The following is a 20999-nucleotide window of genomic DNA, read 5'->3' as shown; positions in this document are numbered from 1 at the left end:
GAGGGTTTTGAAGGGGCGGGGGGTGGGAGGTTGGGGTACCAGGTGGTGGGTATTATAGAGGACACGGATTGCATGGAGCACTGGGTGTGGTGCAAAAATAATGAATACTGTTATGCTGAAAATAAAAAATAAATTAACAAAAAATCAGGTTAAGGGGGCGCCTGGGGTGGCTCAGTTGGTTAAGCGTTTACTTTTGGCTCCATGATCACAGGGTCCTGGGATCAAGCCCCGCATGGGGTAGGGGGTGGTCTCTGCTCAGCAGGGAGCCTGCTTCCCCCTCTCTCTCTGCCTGCCTCTTTGTCTACTTATCATCTCTCTCTGTCAAATAAATAAATAAAATATTAAAAAAATATATAAAAATGCTCAGTTGATTAAGCGTCTGCCTTCAGCTCACATCACGATCCCAGGGCGCTAGGATCAAGTCCCACACTGGGCTTCTTGCTCAGCAGGGAGCTTGCTTCTCCCTCTGCTTGCCTCTGCCTCTCTCTCTCTCTCTCTGAGAAATAAATAAATAAATAAAATCTTTAAAAACTACATATTCTAAATGGAATTACTAATATATTTGATTATAAACTTTCCAGGGATAGTTATTCTGTGTGTGTGTACATATATGTGTATGTTTTCCTAATCAGTGGGTCTTCTGACTTCAAATTTCTAAAATCAGTTCTGATTAAAAGTTCAAAGACTATTGTTATAATCCCTCACACATATTCCGCTCACTCTAGGTAGTGTGTAATTTTGTGAGGTATTTTCACTCTCTTTGCTCTCTCCTATAATTGCTTTCCTTCCCAAGGCTGCTGTGAGTTGCTCTTCAAAGTTATGCTGGGACCTGCCCTTTTCCATTAAGGACATTGCCTTATAATATGCTCAATGTCATTTCATTGGAGCATAAATTTAGGAGAGTTAATTTTATGCCAGACCCCTGTATCTACCAAAAGGAAATCTCACTATTAAATAACCCAGCTGTTACTATTGAATCATAATTCTACTGCCCTAAGATTTTCAAATAATTTCTTTTATTCCTGTGATACTTGCATATCTAATTGTCAAGTTTAATTTATGATCCTTGTTACTCTGTAAGTGTTTAATTGAGTTAGTGGTTATAGCTGACTCATAAACCCATAAAACCCTTCAGTGGTAAACTAATTAGCTACTGCACCTGCCCTCCAAATAATTAACATTGTTCATTACTAACAATCAGCATTGAAGTTGTTAAAAGTTACCTTACCAGGGCGCCTGGGTGGCTCAGTGGTTTAAAGCCTCTGCCTTCAGCTTACGTCATGATCCCAGGGTCCTGAGATCAAGCCCCGCATTGGGCTCTCAGCTACATGGGGAGCCTGCTTCCTCCTCTCTCTCTGCCTGCCTCTCTGCCTACTTGTAATCTGTCTGTCAAATAGATAAATAAAATCTTAAAAAAAAAAAAAAAAGGTACCTTACCCCTCAGTTGTCTAAAGCGGAGGCTTTCAAACTTTTTTGATCATAATCCAGGTATGCATAATCCATGCATTTCTCAGGTCAATCCAGGATACACACACGCACAAACATACACACACACATCTATTAGGTATGACAGACTGATAATTTCTATTCTATTCTCTTCTACTTTACTCTCTTTCACTTAAAAGTAAATTGATCTAAAAACTTTTTACTCAATTTACTTTTTACTTAAAAGTAAATCAATTTACTTAAAAGTAAATTGATCTAAAAACTTTTCACAATCATTAATGGGTTGTGATTTATAGTTTCCCAAAAACACTGGTTTAGGAAAACACATACACTGAAATAGAAAAGAAAAATCCATAAAATTATTTCCTTCAAATTAAAACTTACTTATTTCCTTCACCATTATACACCCAATTAGTAGTTCCAATTCCTTCATAGTCAGAAGCCCAGTAATAAATACAGGCATTAATGTGCAGAGTAAACAGCAAGTATCCAGTTGTTCGAATGACTCTGCCAAGGAGAATAAATGCAAAGTAAGGGCTCATGTTGTTCCTGGAATACAGCCTATTTTAACATTTTCTTTTCCTTAAAGTCTCCACGGAATCTCCTTGCTTTAAATTTGTGAACTGTTAACTCTCATTAGTACAGTATAAAATGATGGTGCCATTGCATGTTTTCTAACTGCAGTGTCTTGACTGAGACTGACAGAGCGTAAAAAAAAAAAAAAAAACTTCCTCTCTTTTCACAGATGGTATGAATCAACCCCCTGAAAGACATGCCTCAGGGGTCACCTCTCCACTTTGAGTCTCATAAAATACGCTAGACTGATTTAACTGGGTATCTCTGAAAAGCTCATGGGACTTTATGCTACCATTAATAGTGACTAGAAGTCTCTGTGCAAGTGAACTTCAGGAGAGCAAATGAATGAAATTCAGATTAGAATGAATTGTCATGAGATGCAAAGTCAACTTGTGAAGGAGGACGCTTATCTGTACTTGTTCTGACTGGAACAGGTAATACATTCTATTTTTAGTTCTGTATTCTTCTAAAATCTAATAGGATTTTCATGCTTTTATCTCATTTCAAAATATTCAAGTCTGTTTTAGAACATAACCCTTTATTTTATATAGCCCAAATTCCGCAATTGCAGAATTTTTAAAATTTATTTTTATTTATTTCAATTAATTAATTTTATTTATTAATTTCTGTTTTCTTTGGCAGGGAGATCATATTCTTCTCAAATTCTGGCTAAACTATTGCACATTATTTTCTCTGCCACCCCCAGAAGTATACTGAGTTTACTTTACCTGTAGATATATGCTTTGTCCATTATAGACTCTAGGTGATGATTAAACTCAAAAAATGAAGTGTACTATGTAGAAAACAAAAGAAATCCAAAAGTGTGTTAGTTTTAAATACATCTATTTAAATAAAACTATGTAAAATAAACTTTGTTACTGAAAATAATTCCATTCACAAGTCTCTAAAACAAACAAACTAGGGTCTGTTTAGTTGTATTTTCCTTTGGCCCCTACCTTTTAGAACGCTGCCAATCTCCCAGGGTTTCTTGCTGTATTTTATTTTGACTCTCTGGTTATAGTCTTGTTTGTAATGCTTATTGAAAAGCAAGCCTAAAAACATTTCTTCCCTTTTTCTTTTTAAAGCATCTAGTAGAGCCCTATTTTACAATAATTAATATCGTACTACACTCAAGACATAAACAAAATAGGAAAAGTATAATATAATCCATTGAAGTTATAAATACGTGTTAAGTCCTGTTGCTCAACACTAGTTTTATTTTTAAGCAAGTTCCATTATATGTGTATTTATTTCAATAAAATTTAAAGTCTGGTAATATTAGTATTAGTTAGCTGTTTTTGACATTGTTCAAAAAGATACAATGAGTATATATGCATCTAATTCAGAGTTGCTATTTCTCTTAAGGGCTTGGGCATGGAAGGAAAGCCCCTTCAGCTTGAGGTTTATTTGCCAATCTGATTACAGTGAAGAATTTGGAGTCAGAAAAATATGTGATAAAATGTACATTTTCCATCCTGTCCTCATTTTCCTCATCTCTAAAATGAATTTGTTTGTAGGAATAAATAAAATTATGAATATTAAGTTTAACAAAGTATGCAACCCCAAGTATATATCCAACAAAGAGCATTTGCTGCTTCTTTTTGGTTGCTGCTATTTTTGCTGTTGTCAGGTTTCACTGTGTCCCCAGGTTGTGTTGTGTCTTCCCAATGTGTGAGAGAGATAACCACCAAAATTTTATAAAATCTTTGGTGTTCCTTTTATGAAGGTTGTCTTTGGATATATGCTATTGTTGCTATTGTTAAAGATTTACGTGAAATTTTACCTCCTCACTCTCCTCATTTGAGCTGCCTGATGAAGCTATGAGTTAGAAAATGTTTCCATCTTAGAATCTTTTTGAATAGGTAACGCCTTCACATAATTCAAAAACAGGAAATATATGCCTTTAAAAGAGTTGCTCCCAGGGCTGCTCGGTAGCTCAGCGGGTTAAAGCCTCTGCCTTTGGCTCAGGTCATGATCCCAGGGTTCTGGGATCGAGCCCCGCATCAGAGTCTCTGCTCTGCGGGGAGCTTGCTTCTTCCTCTCTCTCTCTCTGCCTACCTCTCTTCCTACTTGTGATCTCATTCTGTCAAAAAAAAAAAAAAAAAAAAAAAAAAAGACTTGCTCCCACTCCTGCCCCTATTCATTCTGATTTTCTCTCTTGTCACCCATCCCCACCTCAGTTAACCATTTTTATTAAACATTTTTGATAATTTTCCATTGTTTATGTAAATACAAATAAATGGAATATTTTTCTGTTTGTGTTATATGGAAATTAGTATTGTTCTATAAACTATCTGTAACTAGCTTTGTTTAATTAGCAATTTATCTTAGAGTTCTTCCTGTATAAATGAATATAAAACAGTCCTTTTTATTTATTAACTTCTTGTGTTACAAAGTCATCTATTATATAGACATCCTGCAGTTTGTTTAAGTAGTTTTCTCTTGGTGGATATTTGAGTTGTATCCAAATATGTAAATAATTTTGTTACTAAAAGTGTTTGCAGCTTTTTTTTTTTTTTTTAGAATTATGGGATTTTAGACGAGTAAGATAACTTAGAAGTAACCTAATCTCTCGTTTTACTGCCTGTGTTCCAGGCATTCCTTTGAAAAAGGACAAATGGGAAAGAATACAATTATGAAAGATTATTATGTAAGATTATAAAAGACTCATTTTCTTATTATAGTTGCATTTAGAAATATAAAGGCATTCCTATCATAGATTATAAAAATACCTATTGTGAGATATAGAATAAAACAATCAAGAGCAACTTCCATCAGTAGAAACAATGATGTTTTGCCTTTTTAAAAAAATTCATAGTATTGATGAGGGCAGAAAAATGGACAGTTTGGGAAAAATTAAAAATATTATACTTTTCAGACATTTAAAAACATTTCAAGATTTCCATTACTATAAAAGAAAGTTAAATATAGTTATCTTACCTTTAATATCCTATTTGTCCTAAATACTGGATTAAACCCGAAGAACAGGTAGAAAACATCAAATGGCATTACTGATACAACATCCAGCTGTTGGAAAAACACATTCACAATCATATTGTGTTTATGTGCTTTTTTTAGACATGGATTGATTTATATCAATGTATATATAAGCTGACCAGTCACCATGAATTATTTTTTGTTTAATATAAAATTGCCTTCAGTAATATGCCTGGTGCCCCTGAAAGGTATATTTGTACCATGAAAATAAGAAAACTGTTTTGTAGACTATTTCCAATGTATTTCATTTCTACCTCCATGCATCTGAGCTCTCTTTAGACACTGCATTTTCTGCAATTTTTGTTGAGTGTCACACACACTTCAGAGATGGCATGGCTACTAATGTTAAAATACATTTTAATGGTGTTTTAAACATGGGACTTGGGCTGAAAGTCAAGTCTACTCTTGATATTATTTGAGATCACTGCATATTAACTGCAGTTGTATATATATATTTTAAAGATTTTATTTATTGATTTGACAAAAGACAGAGACAATGCACACAAGTAGGGCTAGTGGCAGGTAGAGGGAGAGGGAGAAGCAGGTTCCCAGCTGAGCAGGCAGCTCGATGTGGGGCTGGATCACAGGACCCCAGGATCATGACCAAGTGGAAGGCAGATTTAAGTGCATAACCCACGGAGCCACCCAGGCACCCTGCAGTTGTATATATTTTATGTTTCAGCCTATTCTCCTGTATTCAGGGCTGATTATATTGTTCGTGGTTCATCCAGATGCCTCAGTTCTTTCTATTGTTCTCCATTTGGGACGATACTGCTAACAATAAACTGCTATGAAATCTACCTATTAGGTAGTGTGCAGCGTAAGACAGAGGGAAGGTCAGTCCCATTTACAATTAATCAGTAACTCCAAGAGAAGAAGCTTTTGAAAGTACTATTATAACTAAAAAAGCATTTTAAACTTTGTCATTTAAACTTTAAACTTTTATTCTGGTTTTCTGTTACCTGGGTAGTTGTGAAAAGGCAACATCACCTCTTGATTGTAGTGATGACAGTAAGAAATTCTTCTATGTAAGATAATAATTCATTTTCATTGATTTATTCATTTTCGTTCATTTTTACTTGGTTTTGAAACCATGGTTTTGAAACAGAGTACATTTTAAAAGCATTTAATGTATTTAAGACATATACGAACAGCTAAGAGCTTTCTGTAAGTCCATACATATTAAAAGGGAAGGTTGAGGTAATTAATTACATATCAGAATTTTGCAATAGCTTCATGCTATTGAAAAGAAATAAAACTTTCAGTTTGAATTAACCGCATTGGCTATTATAAAAAAATCCTTACTGAAAATATTGGTTTATAAATTATATCATATCCTGAAACCTCATTAATTTTACCTTACAGATATTGAATTTGTAACAAGTTAAGAGGTATACAAAGCAGTTACTAAAATAATGTCTTATAAGCAAGAAAGCAGGAGCATTGAACTGTTGACTTGTCTAGAGCTACGGCAGTACCCATGTTTTCTGGCTCAAATCATAACAATATTTTTAAAATTTTTGAAAAATATTTATTAGAACTAATGTGTCAGAATTGTCTTTTTACTTGTTGTGTATCCAATTGCTCAAATGCCCACTGGAATTATCTATGCAGTCATTACTCATATTTGATATTAACACATTAATATGTAACTTGTTAAAGATGATTTATTTCTCATAGAATTGTAGAAAGTTGAATTGAGTAAGAACTGACCAATACTGAACTTTGTACAAGGCACTTTGCAAAACATGTTGAGGTTGAAATGAGTAAAATGTTTCTGTCTACACAATCTAATAGTGGAATAATGAAACACAAAAATAGCTCTAATACAATGCTCTAGAGAAGCAGGATGTTTTAAGGGAATTCAAAAGGATTGACCACAATTAAATGTAAAATTTTACATTTATACATCCAAATTAAATATATGAGTTAATTTTCACTTATTCAAATTCAAGAAAATGATTAAGAACTTGTAATAAGTTTTGTGACACTTCAGAATAGTCATCCTCTTGTGGAGTTCATCAAAGTAGTGTAGATTATGAATATGTCTGAGTATGTGGCAATTTTTTTTACAAAGAAAATTAGGTGCAGATAAAAACAAATTTAAAGAGATTTTAATCACCACAGATCACCAATGGGGACAATTTGGCACCTAACCCCAGCTGTGTATTGTTATACAAAATCTGAGGCCACAAAAGTGTTTTTTCTTGAAATGGGAGGTTGCAGTTTACTTATACATATTGGGTAACTTTGGATAACTCCTAAACCTTTGTCTGTTTCTCATAGTTAGGAGGAACAAATAAAAAATAACAAAGTACTTGGGTATAAATAATTATGAGTGAAAAAACCATACAATTATACTGTTATTTGAGGAAAGAAAGGTTTCATGTTATTGACATAATTGCTTCTTCTTTCTTAAATTTTGTTTATATGAACAAGAAAGAAATAAGACTAGAAAAAATTAGATAGACTTTTGCATCATCATGGTACATGAATTGGAGGATAGCATTCTGTATGGACAAGACAAAGTATACTCCATACTCCTTTATTGACGTATTCATCAGAATTTAAATGTGACCGCTAACATTTTGTGGTTGATAAAGATCCGAATGTTAAATTTCACACTTGCACATTCATGGAAGTCTATCATAGTAATTATTGAGAAGCAAAAACTTTAGGCTTGCCTTTGCCTAGAACTTCATCTGTATAAACTTTGTTACAAAGGCTATGAAGGACATTTTTAAAAAAAGAAATTTATAAATGGGACTTACAATCAAAATGGTAATGGATTATTTGAACAATTCTGAAACAGTAAGTCACCTACCTGAAACTTTGTAGAACTCCTGTAGTGTCTCTTTAACTCATTTGAATCCACCTGAAATTTTATATTTATATTTTATATTAATTATACTCAGTTTCATCAATTATTTTCTCACTTTAATAAATATGTATACTTATTTCTCTCAACTGGTTCCTGTAACTTCAGCCAATAAATATGCTCTATCTCTCATCTCTTTAAATAGAATAAAATCTCCCTTGTCATTTGTTTTCTTTTTGTTATTGATCGTTTGTCATACTCAAGCTTCTTAAGAAAGTTGTCTGCATTGCTTTATTCTGCATCTTTCCACCATATTTATTCCTCAACCCATGGCAAATTAGTGGCAATTTGACCTTTGCTCATTTCTCTTATTCCATTAAGACTGTCAATAAGAAGTCAGGCACTAACATCTTCCTCATGCTCATGCCCAAGAAATCCTCCATAGTACTTAGCATTCTTTTATGGCATTTACCATCTTTTGAAATCACACATGTATTAATTGGCTCATTTATTTAAAATCAGTTAATTCCATTATATGGTAATCTATCTCAGGATGGGGTTGACTTTGTTTAGCAACTGTACATAGCTAGTGGCTAGAATATATTAGGAAACCAATAAATACTTATTGAATAGATGAATAGATAAAGGAACAAAAAGAGAAATAAAACTTTTTAAAGCATTTGATATTTGGTGGGATATTTGTTCCTGAACCTCTTTCTTTCTAAAGACTCTGAAACGCCATTTTTGGTTTAATTCTTCAGTTCTAACTTTTTGGTGTCCTTTTTTTTTTGATGCTAGGGATAGCCATTTAAATGTCAACATTCCCCAGGACTCAGCTCTCTTCCTTTTTATACTTGCTTCCTAGAAAATTTCATCCACTTATATGGTTACAAGTATCTACTGCCACCTAATCTGGAGCTGTTGACCTGGACAAGCAACTGCCTTTTATCTTCACTTAGCAGTGCTGCTTATATCAGATTGAATTTACACCAAACGTGAATTCATCATCATTCTCCGCTCCCCACTAGCCTAACTATCTTCCCACCTCCAACCCTTCCTGTTCTTGGGTAATCCTATGAGCATCCTCATCTATCCTGGTCAGTCATCCCAGCCCACACATTCTCCCTCAGGCCCCCTCACCCATCCAGCAACAATTCTACTGATTCTCCTTCCCACAATTTTATTATTATTATTTTTTATTATTATGTTCAATTATCCAGCATATAGTACAATTTCCTCATGTCCATTCTATCCTTTTGGCATGGGTCTTTTTGCCCTAAGATTTGTTCCCCTTGGTCCATTCTATAATGGTAGCTAGATGATCATGCTCAATCAGATTACTTAACATTTTATGTAAAATTTTATTAAATTTTATAAAATGTTTATTTCAACATTTATGTGAAATCCTCTGATTCCACATGACTTTAAAAAAAAAATACAAGCTCCCTTTCATGGTCTACAAAGGCTCTACTTTCTCTGTCTCACTCGCCTCCTACAGCATCCCACATCCACTTTATTCAGCATCAGAGTTTCTCACTTTCATGACTTTCCTATGCTGTTTTCAGAGCTTAGAACATATGTTTTGTTCCCTTTTAGTGGGGGGTGGAGGTGTGCAGATAACTGAAGTTCATTCATTAAGATCTGGACCAGGTGTCCTCTCCTTCACATGGTTTTCTGTGTGCCTCATAACCCTTAGGGCTTATCATTGTCATGACTCCCATTACAAACCCAACCATTTTTCTTTTGTCTGTCTTTCATGTGCCGAATTACTTGAGGGTGAGGTCCTTATCTTTGTCTTGTTTTTCCAGTTTCTAATGCAAGCAATGTCTAACACGTAGTAGGTGCCCAATAAATATGTGATAGGTGATAGATTAAGAGGCATTTGTTACCATTCAGACCTAAAAGAATTAATGCTAATATTGGATTTGCTTCTTAGATTTTGGTTATAGGTAGGGAGGAACAGTCTTTGTGCTATTAATGAGTTGGCCAAAGTATTAGAAACTGGATATCTGGAAGTAGTGTCTTTTAATAATTACCATCCAGACTATCCAAGTTCAGAAGTTTTAAACTTCTGCTGAGCAGTATTAACTACTGATTAGCCAGCTCCCTAATTCCTGCTCCCCACACCCTATTTTGATTGTAATTTTTACCCATACATATATACTAAATCTTACAGAAATATATTAGTAGATATATAAGACATGCTCTTCTAATGATTTTTACTGTGAAACTCAATGGCTTACTGAACCACGGTAGACATAGATAGAAGTTTAAGTTGAATCATGTACCAAGCTTGAGTAAAACCAGTTAGCTCAGTAGAATCAGTTCAAAGCTTATCTGGGACTGGCAGAAACATTTCAAGTGCTACAAAGTTAAAATACCGCCCTCTCCTCCAACCCTGGAAGAATGTTTTTAGCACTTTTATCCCTTTAATTTCAGGCTTGTCTATGAATCTATGATTGAATAAATGTAAATGAAATGAAAACTTTTTTGATTAGATAAAAATGAGATCTAGTGATTCTAAAATATCTCTTCTTTGGAGCACTAAATAAATTTGGCATCGTTAAATTTGGGGTCGTTAGTTTTATGACGACCAGCATGTTTACTGGTAACAATTAGGCACTTACTTAAACAATGTTACCCATTTAATTCTCTTTCTCTTTTTAAGCCTTATCATTATGCAAGCAACATTTCTTCAGGAGAGGCTTACTTTAGAAAGGATATGCTGACTGCACCTAAGTCTTCCTCCAAAAGATAGTTTTTGAAGAAGCTTTACACAGGTACTATTATATTTATACCTTCTGATAAATAATTCATAGAAATGCCATAATTTCATGTAGAACAAATGGATGTGTTTCAAAAATAATAACATCATCTGAAACAACTATAATGCAGGTTAAATAATTATTCAAGGAGAGAAGATTCTTGAACCAAAATTGCCATTTATCCTCTCCTTCAAACATTTCTTGAATATACTCTCTGAGTTCCTAAGATAGGAGGGAAATGAATTGGATACTGTCCTTACACTCAAGAAAGTTACTATCAGGAAAGAAAGAGAACTATAGATACAAATCGGAGACATTATGGGAAGTTAAATGTATGGATATTCATTCATTTGATTCATTTAACAACTTACTGTACATTTTCTAGATTCCAGATTCTGGCCTAGGTCTACACATTGTCTTATTTAATCTTCATAATAGGTTTATGAGGTGAGCACTATAATTCCCATTTTATGGATGAAAAGATAGTACTTAATGAAAGGTTACATTTGTTTTCTTCAAGTAATGTTATTAGTAAATTGCAGGGGCGGAATTTGACCCTGGTCCGTTTGTTTCTACTACATCATAATTAGCCTCATTGTTATTTAACAATTAAATAATAGAAGTATGAATAAAATGTACAGAGCACAGAGAAGGAAGTGGTTAATTTTCTTCAGGTCAATTTCTAAACAGTAACTGAGAAGACTAAGTGCCAAAAATGGTTGACTACAACATCAGGTCTGATTGACATTGTCACTAGGCAGCACTGAGCATTTCCATGAATCGTGATGGGTAGGTTTAGCAGTGTTGTGGGTATGATTCTCACATCTCTAATCCTCATTATCATTTTCAGCTTTATTTCTGCTGTCTATGAAGGAAATTACAGATAAGAGTCTCTTTTGTTGGTCTTTGATACAAAATTCTTCTATTTGTGTAGTACCGTTTTCAGAAAAAGGATATTGCAAATGAACACTGTGCAAAACTTGTAAACCCTCCGAATTTCCTCTTTTGTGGCCTTTTGCACTTTTGTTACTTATCTGTTTTCCAAGGCCTTGGGGGAATTAATATTTCCATCTTCCAACCCTGAAATGCCTGGCAACTGAAGATATTTAATAAATGTTTGTTGAATGAATGAATGAATGAATGAGTGAATGAGTGAATGAATAATTTGGCAGTGTACCAAAAGTAGCATAGATAGCTTAATTTAGTCAGATGTTCAGTTTGGGTACTTGACTTGCATAGTCTTCTTACCAAAATGTAATCAAGTTTCAAAGGCTAATACCACCTATTCTGAATTAAAGAAACCATTAGATTTCTTTTGAACAAACAAAGCAATTAGTTCCTGCTCTGTATTTGTAGTTTGTGATAATGCATTTTAAATAGAGCCCATTGAGTGTGTTTTTATTGGTTATTTTTCTTGTTTTTAACACTCCATTGTGTGTAAAGGGCCTCTTAGAAAATTGAAAATAAGTCTCCCCTTACTGATTTTGTCATTTTCCATTTGTCAAACATTGATTTTCTCCCCCCTTGTGCATCTAATGGAGGTTGAAATTAGCACTCTTTTTTGGTGTGTTGTTTACTTCTTATTTGTACACCACCATCATCATTTATCAAGTTGCCAGTGAGCTCTGGGGATAGTACTGGTGAGCTGACTAGTGCTCTGAAGTCCACATAAGGACTATTTTGAATAGATTCTTGCTACAGCTATAGCTCTTGACTTTAGAATTTCTTTCTAGGAAAGATTTCAAATAATAGCAGGATTTCTTCAGGAATTTTTTTTTCTAAAAGAAAACAATAACCAAATCTTCTCCTTTCAGCTTTATAATAATTTAACACTGTCTGTAGACTCAAAAGAAAATATTCAGGAGATTAAAGAACCCATCTTTATTTTTCAAGAACATGTATGAACCCAAGGAGCCATGTATTCCCTCAGTCTTCTCTTCCTACTGTGACAGAGCCATTGGAGGGTCTGTTCTGTGCAGTTACCACTGAGATTGTGAAGAGGATATTCCAGTGGACATCAGTTGGAAAAGAAGTATCCTTCTAGTTAGCTGGGGAAGGGGCTGAGGAGTAGAGGCTTTGAGATTTGGATATGTGCTTGTGAAAACATATTTTTCTATTAGGTTGACTGGACTGCTTATGAAATTCACTCAACACTGAGAATAAATCTAGGAGAAAATAATTTCTCCTAAGGGTAAGAATGGTAGTTTCTGAGGTAGGTCAGTGCATTTGATGGTGAGAAGTAGAATGTGATAAACATGGAAAGTGGAAGCGTGAATAGAAGAGATGCCAGCAGATACCATATTAATTATAACAACCCCAAAAACCACAGGTGTGTTTTATGTGCTTGAGATATGCAACTGTCTGCAGGGTGTGTGGCTTCCTACTTATGGTCTGGCTGTCTCAGTGAGGATCTTGATGGGTCATTGTTAAAGCACTCTCTAATAGCACACTTTGCAATGGTGAAAATATCCTGTGCTCTCTGATATGGTAGTCTTTACCCAAACATGATTATTGGACACTGGAAATATTGAATTGATAGTGTGGCTGAGAAATGAATTTTTAATGTTATTTAATCTTAATTAAAATTAAATTTGAATAGACACATCTCTTTAGTGGCCACTATATTGGACAGTGCAGTGAACCTACACTGATTAAAAGGTTCGTGACTGACAGCTTTTCTTTTCTTTTTAAGTTAGGTTTCCCCAAAGTATCAAGATCTAAGACTTGTTTTCTGCACTATGTACAGGTATTGTGCTCAGTGCTGATTATGCTGATTATGCTGAGTCTGTGTCCTAGAAATCTTATAGCCTAGTGATTTCTCACAACACCAGGTTGTCTCCTGAGGACGCTGAGTGATAAAAATGAGTGTTATAATACCTGCCTTATTCTATTCAGACTACTTGAGGTGTGCTTCCTAGAGAAATATTTATTAAATCACTTCTTTTTGCATACATAATTTATACATTTTTAAACATTATTTAGGTAAAATATGCATATGGTTTTGACATTATAGACCTGGTTTTATCTTTCTATCCTCACATATTATCAAATTCTGAAAAACTAGCCAAATGAACCAACATGGTATGGTTGGAATGAGCATGGGTGTTGGAGTCAAGATCTGGATTTAAATTCTGCCTCAGCTGCCGTTCAGCTTTGTGCCTTGAGCATATCACCTACACTCTTCAAGCCTCAGTTTCCTCTTCCTCTTAATAATATCTTTATTATAGGGTGACTGAAAGGATTAAATGAGACATTGTAAAGAAATTAACTGGAATAACAGTGACAGCTAACATTTAATATACACTCATTAGGCACTCAACATAGTTCCAGGCATCACTTCATTTTGTCTTTCCATCAACACTGTGAAGGTACTATTGTTATTACTATTTTTAAGATGAGGAAACTAAACCACAGGGATATTCATGGTCCCCTGCACATAGTGAGTTCTCAATGGTTGTTCTGTTGTTGTTGTTGTCATTATTACTGTACTGGTGGTTTCCAGTGGTTAAACACTCATACAGGCAGAGATAGCCAGTCAGACATTAAATAGTGTTGTAAATTTATTTTTGTAGTTCAATCTGATATTTGTCAGTTTCTGCTTTTCCCCAGTTACACTTACTATTATGTCTCCTCCTTTTATAAACTGGAGTCTGGGCTGGATTAATAGCATATCGCAAAGGTAGATGATATCACATATGATGTCTGTAATAAACCAATAGTGTGTGTTGTCTGGTGTTTGATATGGAAAGACGATGCGCAGTGGTATAAGCCAGCAGTTCCAGTTATAAGCAATGGTGACGAGCAGAAGCCACAGGAGATAGTGTCGATCTAGAAAAATCCAAATGGCATGTAGCAAGCATTAAAATAATTCTCTTGCTTAGTTTGGTAACATTGGAGCCCTTTTGTCTGGAGCTAAGCAAATTGTTATAAGAGGGTCTATTAAAATTCAGTGCAATTCTGACTCTACAGTAGAAAGCACTGAGCTTTACAAGGCTTGTTGAGTGATCTTACAGCTCTTCTGACTTTGGAGAGAGGCATTCCTTTCTTGTTGACAAGTGGCCTTTCTGAGTCTGTCCCTGCAAGTAACTGTGCTACATGGACCCAGGAAGAAGAGACCCAGGGAATTCAGAGGTGCCCTGTTTGGATAACTGCAGCAGCAGGCACTTTGTGCATCAGTAGTTAAGCTGCAGGGTCACCCAGGGAGGTAGACAAAAAGCCACATCTTGCCATGGCTTTTTGTCTACACCTTGCCGAGTATGGCTGACCTGGAGAAGGCAGAGAATCAGCCCATTAAGGCAGTCTATGTCCTTTCACACATTGCTTTCTTCTGCCCAAGGGAGGCCATAGGAAAGGATTTGTTCAGTTAGAATAATCAACAACATGAAGGCATGAAAGAAGACAGACACTTCATAATGACTTTTTAGGGGAAGGGTGTCAGTATACATATCATTGAATGCTTTGGTACTTTCTTTTCAAAAGTAATTATGGACAGCATAGACCCTGGACTGCCTTTTATTTATTTATTTTTATTAGTCAATCAATCAATCAATCAATCACTTATCTATTTTGATGATTATACATTTACTTTATTCCTCATTATCCTGGCATGCTCTTTAAAAACAGGCAGGAATATTTTATCTCTTCCCTTCACCAGAGAGCGCCAAACAATCCATAGCATATTTAATATAGTTTAAATTCTGCTTTCTAGATGGATTCAGGATGTGGGCTAGGGAGAAATGGAAGCCATCTGTGACTTTGGGTTATAGGGGTTTTGGTAATATCTAGCACTCCCACTGGGATAGTCTACCCTTTGATGGTACCTGTGTATGAATCTATGCTTCTTGGAAGTCTAATTCGTTTTAGGTACTCTGTCAGAGGCATCTTCTGGAATTTAAAACACAGTATTTGATAGTAGTGTTCTTCTTTTAGCTTAGCATTGCTTTCTTGTGTTGATGGTATAGCTGTGGGCTTTGCTTTATAGGGAAAAAAAAGAACACATTTTAAGAGGTCAGGTTAGCTTAATGAGAAAAGCTTGGATTTCTCAAAGTCAGAACATTTCAGAATGTTCCCTTCTCAATTTAGGTAGATAAGGCGTGTTATGACTTTGAAAATAGCTACATTAATGACAATATCCAGGTAATAAAAACACTGAAATTTGGAAATAAACAGCAGATTTAAAGCTTCCCAGTAAATTATCCCAAAGGTGTTACAAATATCATATTTTAATTAATTAATTAATTTAAAGTAATCTCTAGGGGCACTTGGATGGTTCAATTGGTTAAGCATCTGCCTTTGGTCATGATCCTGATCATCAGGTCATGATCCCAGGGTCTTTGGATTGAGCTGCATGTCAGGCTCCCTTCTCAGTGGGGGGCCTGCTTATCTCTTAAGAGTGCTCTGCCTCTCTTCCTGCTTATGTGTACTCTCTCTGTCTCTCTCTCTCTCTCAAAGGAAAAAGAAAGAAAGAAAGAAAGAAAGAAAGAAATTTCTACACCCAATTTGGCACTCAAACTCACAACCCCAAGATCAAGATTTGTAATACTATACTGACTGAGCCAGCCAGGCACCCCAAAATTAGGATATTTTAAATACAAGCTAATTCTTACATATTTTGTAGCATAAATAAAGTTAGAATCCTTTAGATTTACATTGAAAAGTATCATTACAAATGTACATCATGCCACAGGTTTTAATTTCATGCCTCTTTAGTCTCACACATATCTTTCAAGTTATGCATAAAACTCAAAATATTTTTTTAACTTATCTTTATCAAAACATAATGACTGATTTATTATAGCTTCTTCTTTTAAAAAAATACATAATATATAATTACAAATATATTATTATATAAATGTACTATATACTATATAGTGTGTATATATATATACTATATAATACATAGTTTATTTTAAAAATCCCTTTTATGTTATACAGAATTATAAGGAAACCCTCAGCTCCATCTTATATAATTAACAGTCTGACTCTTAACTGCTATCAAACAACAACATTTTCTTCTATTTTTATCTATACATATATAAATATAACCATAATATATATTTTTGTGGTCTGCTTTATTGTACTTATTAATTTTTCATAAAAACATTTCTGCAATTACTAGGGAGGCTGATAATTTCCCCAGTCTGCCATGTGATTAGTTGATATTCTTTGCTATGTTGTGTATTAAGGTAGTGTTGTATTTTTATAAGTGCTTTGTAAATCAGGGGTATTTTTTAAAAGATTTTATTTATTTATTTGACAGAGAGAGAGAGAGAGAGAGAACACACATGCCTACAAGCAGGGGGAGTGGGAGAGGGAGAAGCACTCTCTGCTGAGCAGGGAGTCCAATGCAGGGCTTGATCCCAGGACACTGGGATCATGACGTAAGCTGAAGGCAGATGACATTAATCGACTGAACCACCCAGGACCCCCTATCAGGGGTATTCTTAATTAATATTTACAATAAAACTTGCCATAGCAGATACTGCTGTTGCTTTGCTTGTATACCATGAGCAAAGCAGCACCTGTGTCAGTCTCCCTCAGCATTTTTTCTCAGATGGCTTGCTTAAAGTGCTGGAGAGTTAGCAACATGCCCCAACCTTAACCCTTAACTAATGGAAAATAGGAGTTGGTGGAATGGTACCCTGGTACCCTGGCCACTTCCTCCAAAATACATAAAGAACTTACATAAAAACACCAAACCAAACCAACACCTAAAAACCAAACAATCCACTTAAACATGGACAGAAGACTTGAATAGACAATTTTTCCAAAGAAGACATACAGATGGTCAATAGTCACATGAAAAGATGCTCCACATCACTCAGCATCAGGGAAATAGAAATCAAAACCACAATGAGGTACCATCTCACATCAGTCAAAATGGCTAGTATCAAAAAAGACAAGAAATAGCAAGTGTTGGCAAGGCTGCGGAGAAAGAAGAATCCTTGTGCACTGTTGGTGGGAATGTTAATTGATGGAACCAACTGTGGGAAACAGTGGGGAGGTTTCTCAGGAGAATTTTTAGGTGTGATCCAGTTTTTTAGCTGGATCAAGTCTGAGGACCCACAGAAGCAGCCCTCTCATTAATACATTTTCATTGTCTTAACTCTTATCTCCATCTGTTGTCTGCTTTCACCTTCCTGGATCACCCTCAGTATAAACTATTGGCACCTAAGTCATTGTCTCAGGGTCTGCTCTTGGGGAACAACAAACTAAGATGTTTGTAAAATACATGTCCCCTCATAACCTCTTTCTTTCCAGTACTTTGAGGTAACAATCCTTACCAGTTTGGGGGCTGGCTTCAGGTGACGATATATCTCCTTCTGCCAACTTTTTCTTGTAGAGCATTGTTCTTTGACGCATCCTTTTCACCAAGTTGTGTAGCTGGGCATCAGCATACTCATTTATAACAGGGGCTCCAAGTGGTTTGCTTTTTGGATTAAATGAGGAAAAAAGTGGTGGTAAAGATGGATCCATGCAGAGATATATACAGGGAAGAGATTAAGTTTTTTCACCCTCGTTACAGACCCTATGTTATTATTTGCTCCTTTCTGCAACTGAAGAGAAAAATTCAAAAATTAGGTTTGATGGAAATAGTACTGATGGAATACAGATTTGCTAGTGAAAGATTAGAATCCACAAATAGTAATGTCCATTCTTTAGAATATTAGATCTTGACAACTAGGATACTGCTATTAAATTGTATTATTAGAAGAAAGAAAAGAAACTTCACCTGGCATGGTATGCAGAATTCTAAGATGGCCCCTTGGTGTACATATCTTGCATAATTTTGGAGACAATAAATATGGTGGATTTTACTATCATAATTAGTTTGTGTTATATGGCTCAGTAGTTTTTAAGGTAAGAAGTTTATACAAATGGGCCTGATGTAATCAGATAAGCCCTTTAAAAGCAGAGAGTTTCTCCAGCTAGTGACAGAGCAGAAAGTCAGAAGTTTGAAGCATAAGGGAGATTTCACTTGAGAGAAATTCTCCATTTTTAGATTTGGAGAACAAAGGAGCCCCCTGATAAGATTACATGAAGTCTCTAGGAGCTGAGAGTGATTGATCTCTGGCTAGCTGATAAGAAGAAAACAAGAACCTCAGTCCTACAATCACAAGGAAATGAATTGTGCCAATTATTTGAATGAACTTGTAAGTGGATTCTTCTTTGGCGCCTGCAGGTGAGAGCCCAGCCTGGCCTGGCTGACACCTTGATTTCACCTGTGTGAGAACCAACTGGTATACTTCATAAGGATCTGAGTTCCCTCTCAGGTTTTCCTCAGACTTCTAACTCACTCTCCACCTTTCTTCTTAAGTCTGACACCGTGTCTACACAGGCCCACATAGGTTCTAATCCATTCTTAGTTCCTTACATTCATATCTGCCCTTTCCAGCTCACTTCTAAACTGGAACCCATGGGGTTCACATTGGAAGTGGTTAATCTGTGGGTTGTATTTAAAGAGGACTTTAATATGAGCCCCTCTCCACTACTCTCCATTCTCTACCCAGTAGAGATTCCCATACCATTAGTGTGTCTCTCCTCCCTTCTTATTATAGTATAATTTATGCTCTTTGAAAAGTTCTGCTTCATCATTGAGAGTCTTTAAGCATGTCACACTAAGAGCTTTATAAGTGTTCTCAAGAATGGTGAAGACTGAGATGCAATGGAAGAAAAATCTGATATATTTTTGAAAATATAAAAGTAGGAAGACATTAGGTCTTCAAAACTGGAATTTTTTTTTCTGATTAAGAAATGTCATATATATCATTTTACTGATTTCTTCTTAAACTCTTAGCATGCCTAGGAGTTTACTCATCCATCAAGCAGTTATTGAGTTTTTACCTTACATACTGGAATAAAAAGATGAGTTAGATGGAGACTAACCCTATGGATGCTCATAGTTTAATGTGATGTGATGTGACTAGAACAGAATGTGTACATGCAGGAAGCCAGGTAGCAGGGATGGTGGAAGTGGCTGTATGGAAAGGTGAGTGGAGTCAGGTTATGATGTTTCTGTATGATCTACTTATGAGTTTGGACATTAACCTGAAAGATAATGGGAGCCAATGCAGAGTATTGAGCAAATGAAGGGTATGAGAAGATATTTTTGGAGATGTAGCAATAGGGGCAGAGTTGAAGAGGAACAGTGTAAATGCATGGAAACAAGGAAAGAGGTGAATGGATTAAGTTAGAACTGATAAGGGAAAAGGAGAGGGGCTAAAGAAATAATTTAGAGGCAGAAATGAAAAGAGTTGAACTTTCTGGGTCTTTTGGATAAATCCAAATAAGAAATCAAGACTAACTTCTAAGTTTCTATTACTAGAGTCTAGATTTATGAAGATGACATTAATATAAAAAGGAATTTAGAAAGGAGATGTTTGTATGTAGTAGGAATGTTGAAAAATCACTTTTTTGTGTGTATATATTTAATTCAAAGCATTTGTAGGATTGTGTGATAGGACCTTGATTGTGCTAGTGAGGAGATATTTGGAAATCCAGTTCTTATGACAAAACCTTGGTGGTCATCAATGTATATGGGATGTTTGAAGAGATGAATGTAGATGGCATCATCATAGACTGAAGTTCTCAAGGTCAGTAACTATGTGTGTTTATTTTATACTCCCCAAGACCTAGGACAAGATAGGCTTTAATAAATCTTTATTGAATAAATAAACCTCCTACCTCCAACCTTTTGTTTGACCTTATGTGGTGTGCCTCAGTGCACTAAAAAAATCTATAAGATGTGAAGCTGAGAGCTGGTGGATCATTAACTAAAAAGTCAGGTATTCAAACTGTTAAATGTCTAACTCAAGCCTTAAGATTTAAGAAATATGTTTTTCCTTTTCCTGAATCATCGATAAACCCTAATTGACCATATAATTGCCATTTAATCACACCAGTTTTTACTGTGCAAACCTACCTCATGATTAAAATGCTGAAAATTACATTAGAAAGCATGCCTGTATTTTAAATGCATAGCTGTCTTTCAACAGCTATATAGTTTTCTTTTTGTATTAGCTGAGCATTAATATGTCAATTTATTTCATCTTTCCCCCCACCAGCTTCTCATATAGAGTAATCCCTGTCCATCTTCTCCCTTACCTACATATACACAGAAGATATGAATGTATTTTTTTCTTGAGGTAATTTTGTAATTGAATGAAAAAAGGCAAAAAAAGAAGAAGAAACTTGTATTTTTGTGAGACAAAAAAAAATGAAGGTAGAAGAGAGAAGCAATGGCTATGGCTTATGTAACTATGCTTCTTTTGAGTGATAGCTGATATTTTTTATTCATATTACTAATTGTAATTTTTGAAGGATTATTCCTCATAATTCCTTGATGAACCATATTTTACATAAATGTGCAAACAATTTATAAATTTTTGTAAAGAAAA

The 20999-nt window shown here is 35.1% G+C and overlaps 1 protein-coding gene across 1 annotated transcript in view; it reads right to left on the bottom strand.

Moving 5' to 3' along the window:
* CNGB3 (cyclic nucleotide gated channel subunit beta 3) overlaps positions 1-20999 on the bottom strand; it is a gene marked incomplete at both ends in the record, with an annotated part of 131981 nt that overhangs the window by 40890 nt on the left and 70092 nt on the right. The window contains 7 exons of the mRNA XM_082719964.1: positions 1831-1953; positions 2751-2815; positions 4963-5049; positions 7844-7894; positions 14222-14430; positions 15423-15575; positions 17886-18031. Of these exons, the coding sequence (XP_082576090.1) occupies positions 1831-1953; positions 2751-2815; positions 4963-5049; positions 7844-7894; positions 14222-14430; positions 15423-15575; positions 17886-18031 (834 nt within the window). The remainder of the gene's footprint in view (positions 1-1830; positions 1954-2750; positions 2816-4962; positions 5050-7843; positions 7895-14221; positions 14431-15422; positions 15576-17885; positions 18032-20999) is intronic.

This window comes from Mustela nivalis (assembly GCF_964662115.1).
Source record: "Mustela nivalis genome assembly, chromosome: 2".
NCBI lineage: Eukaryota > Metazoa > Chordata > Mammalia > Carnivora > Mustelidae > Mustela > Mustela nivalis.
This window is presented reverse-complemented; position numbering and strand designations above follow the sequence as displayed.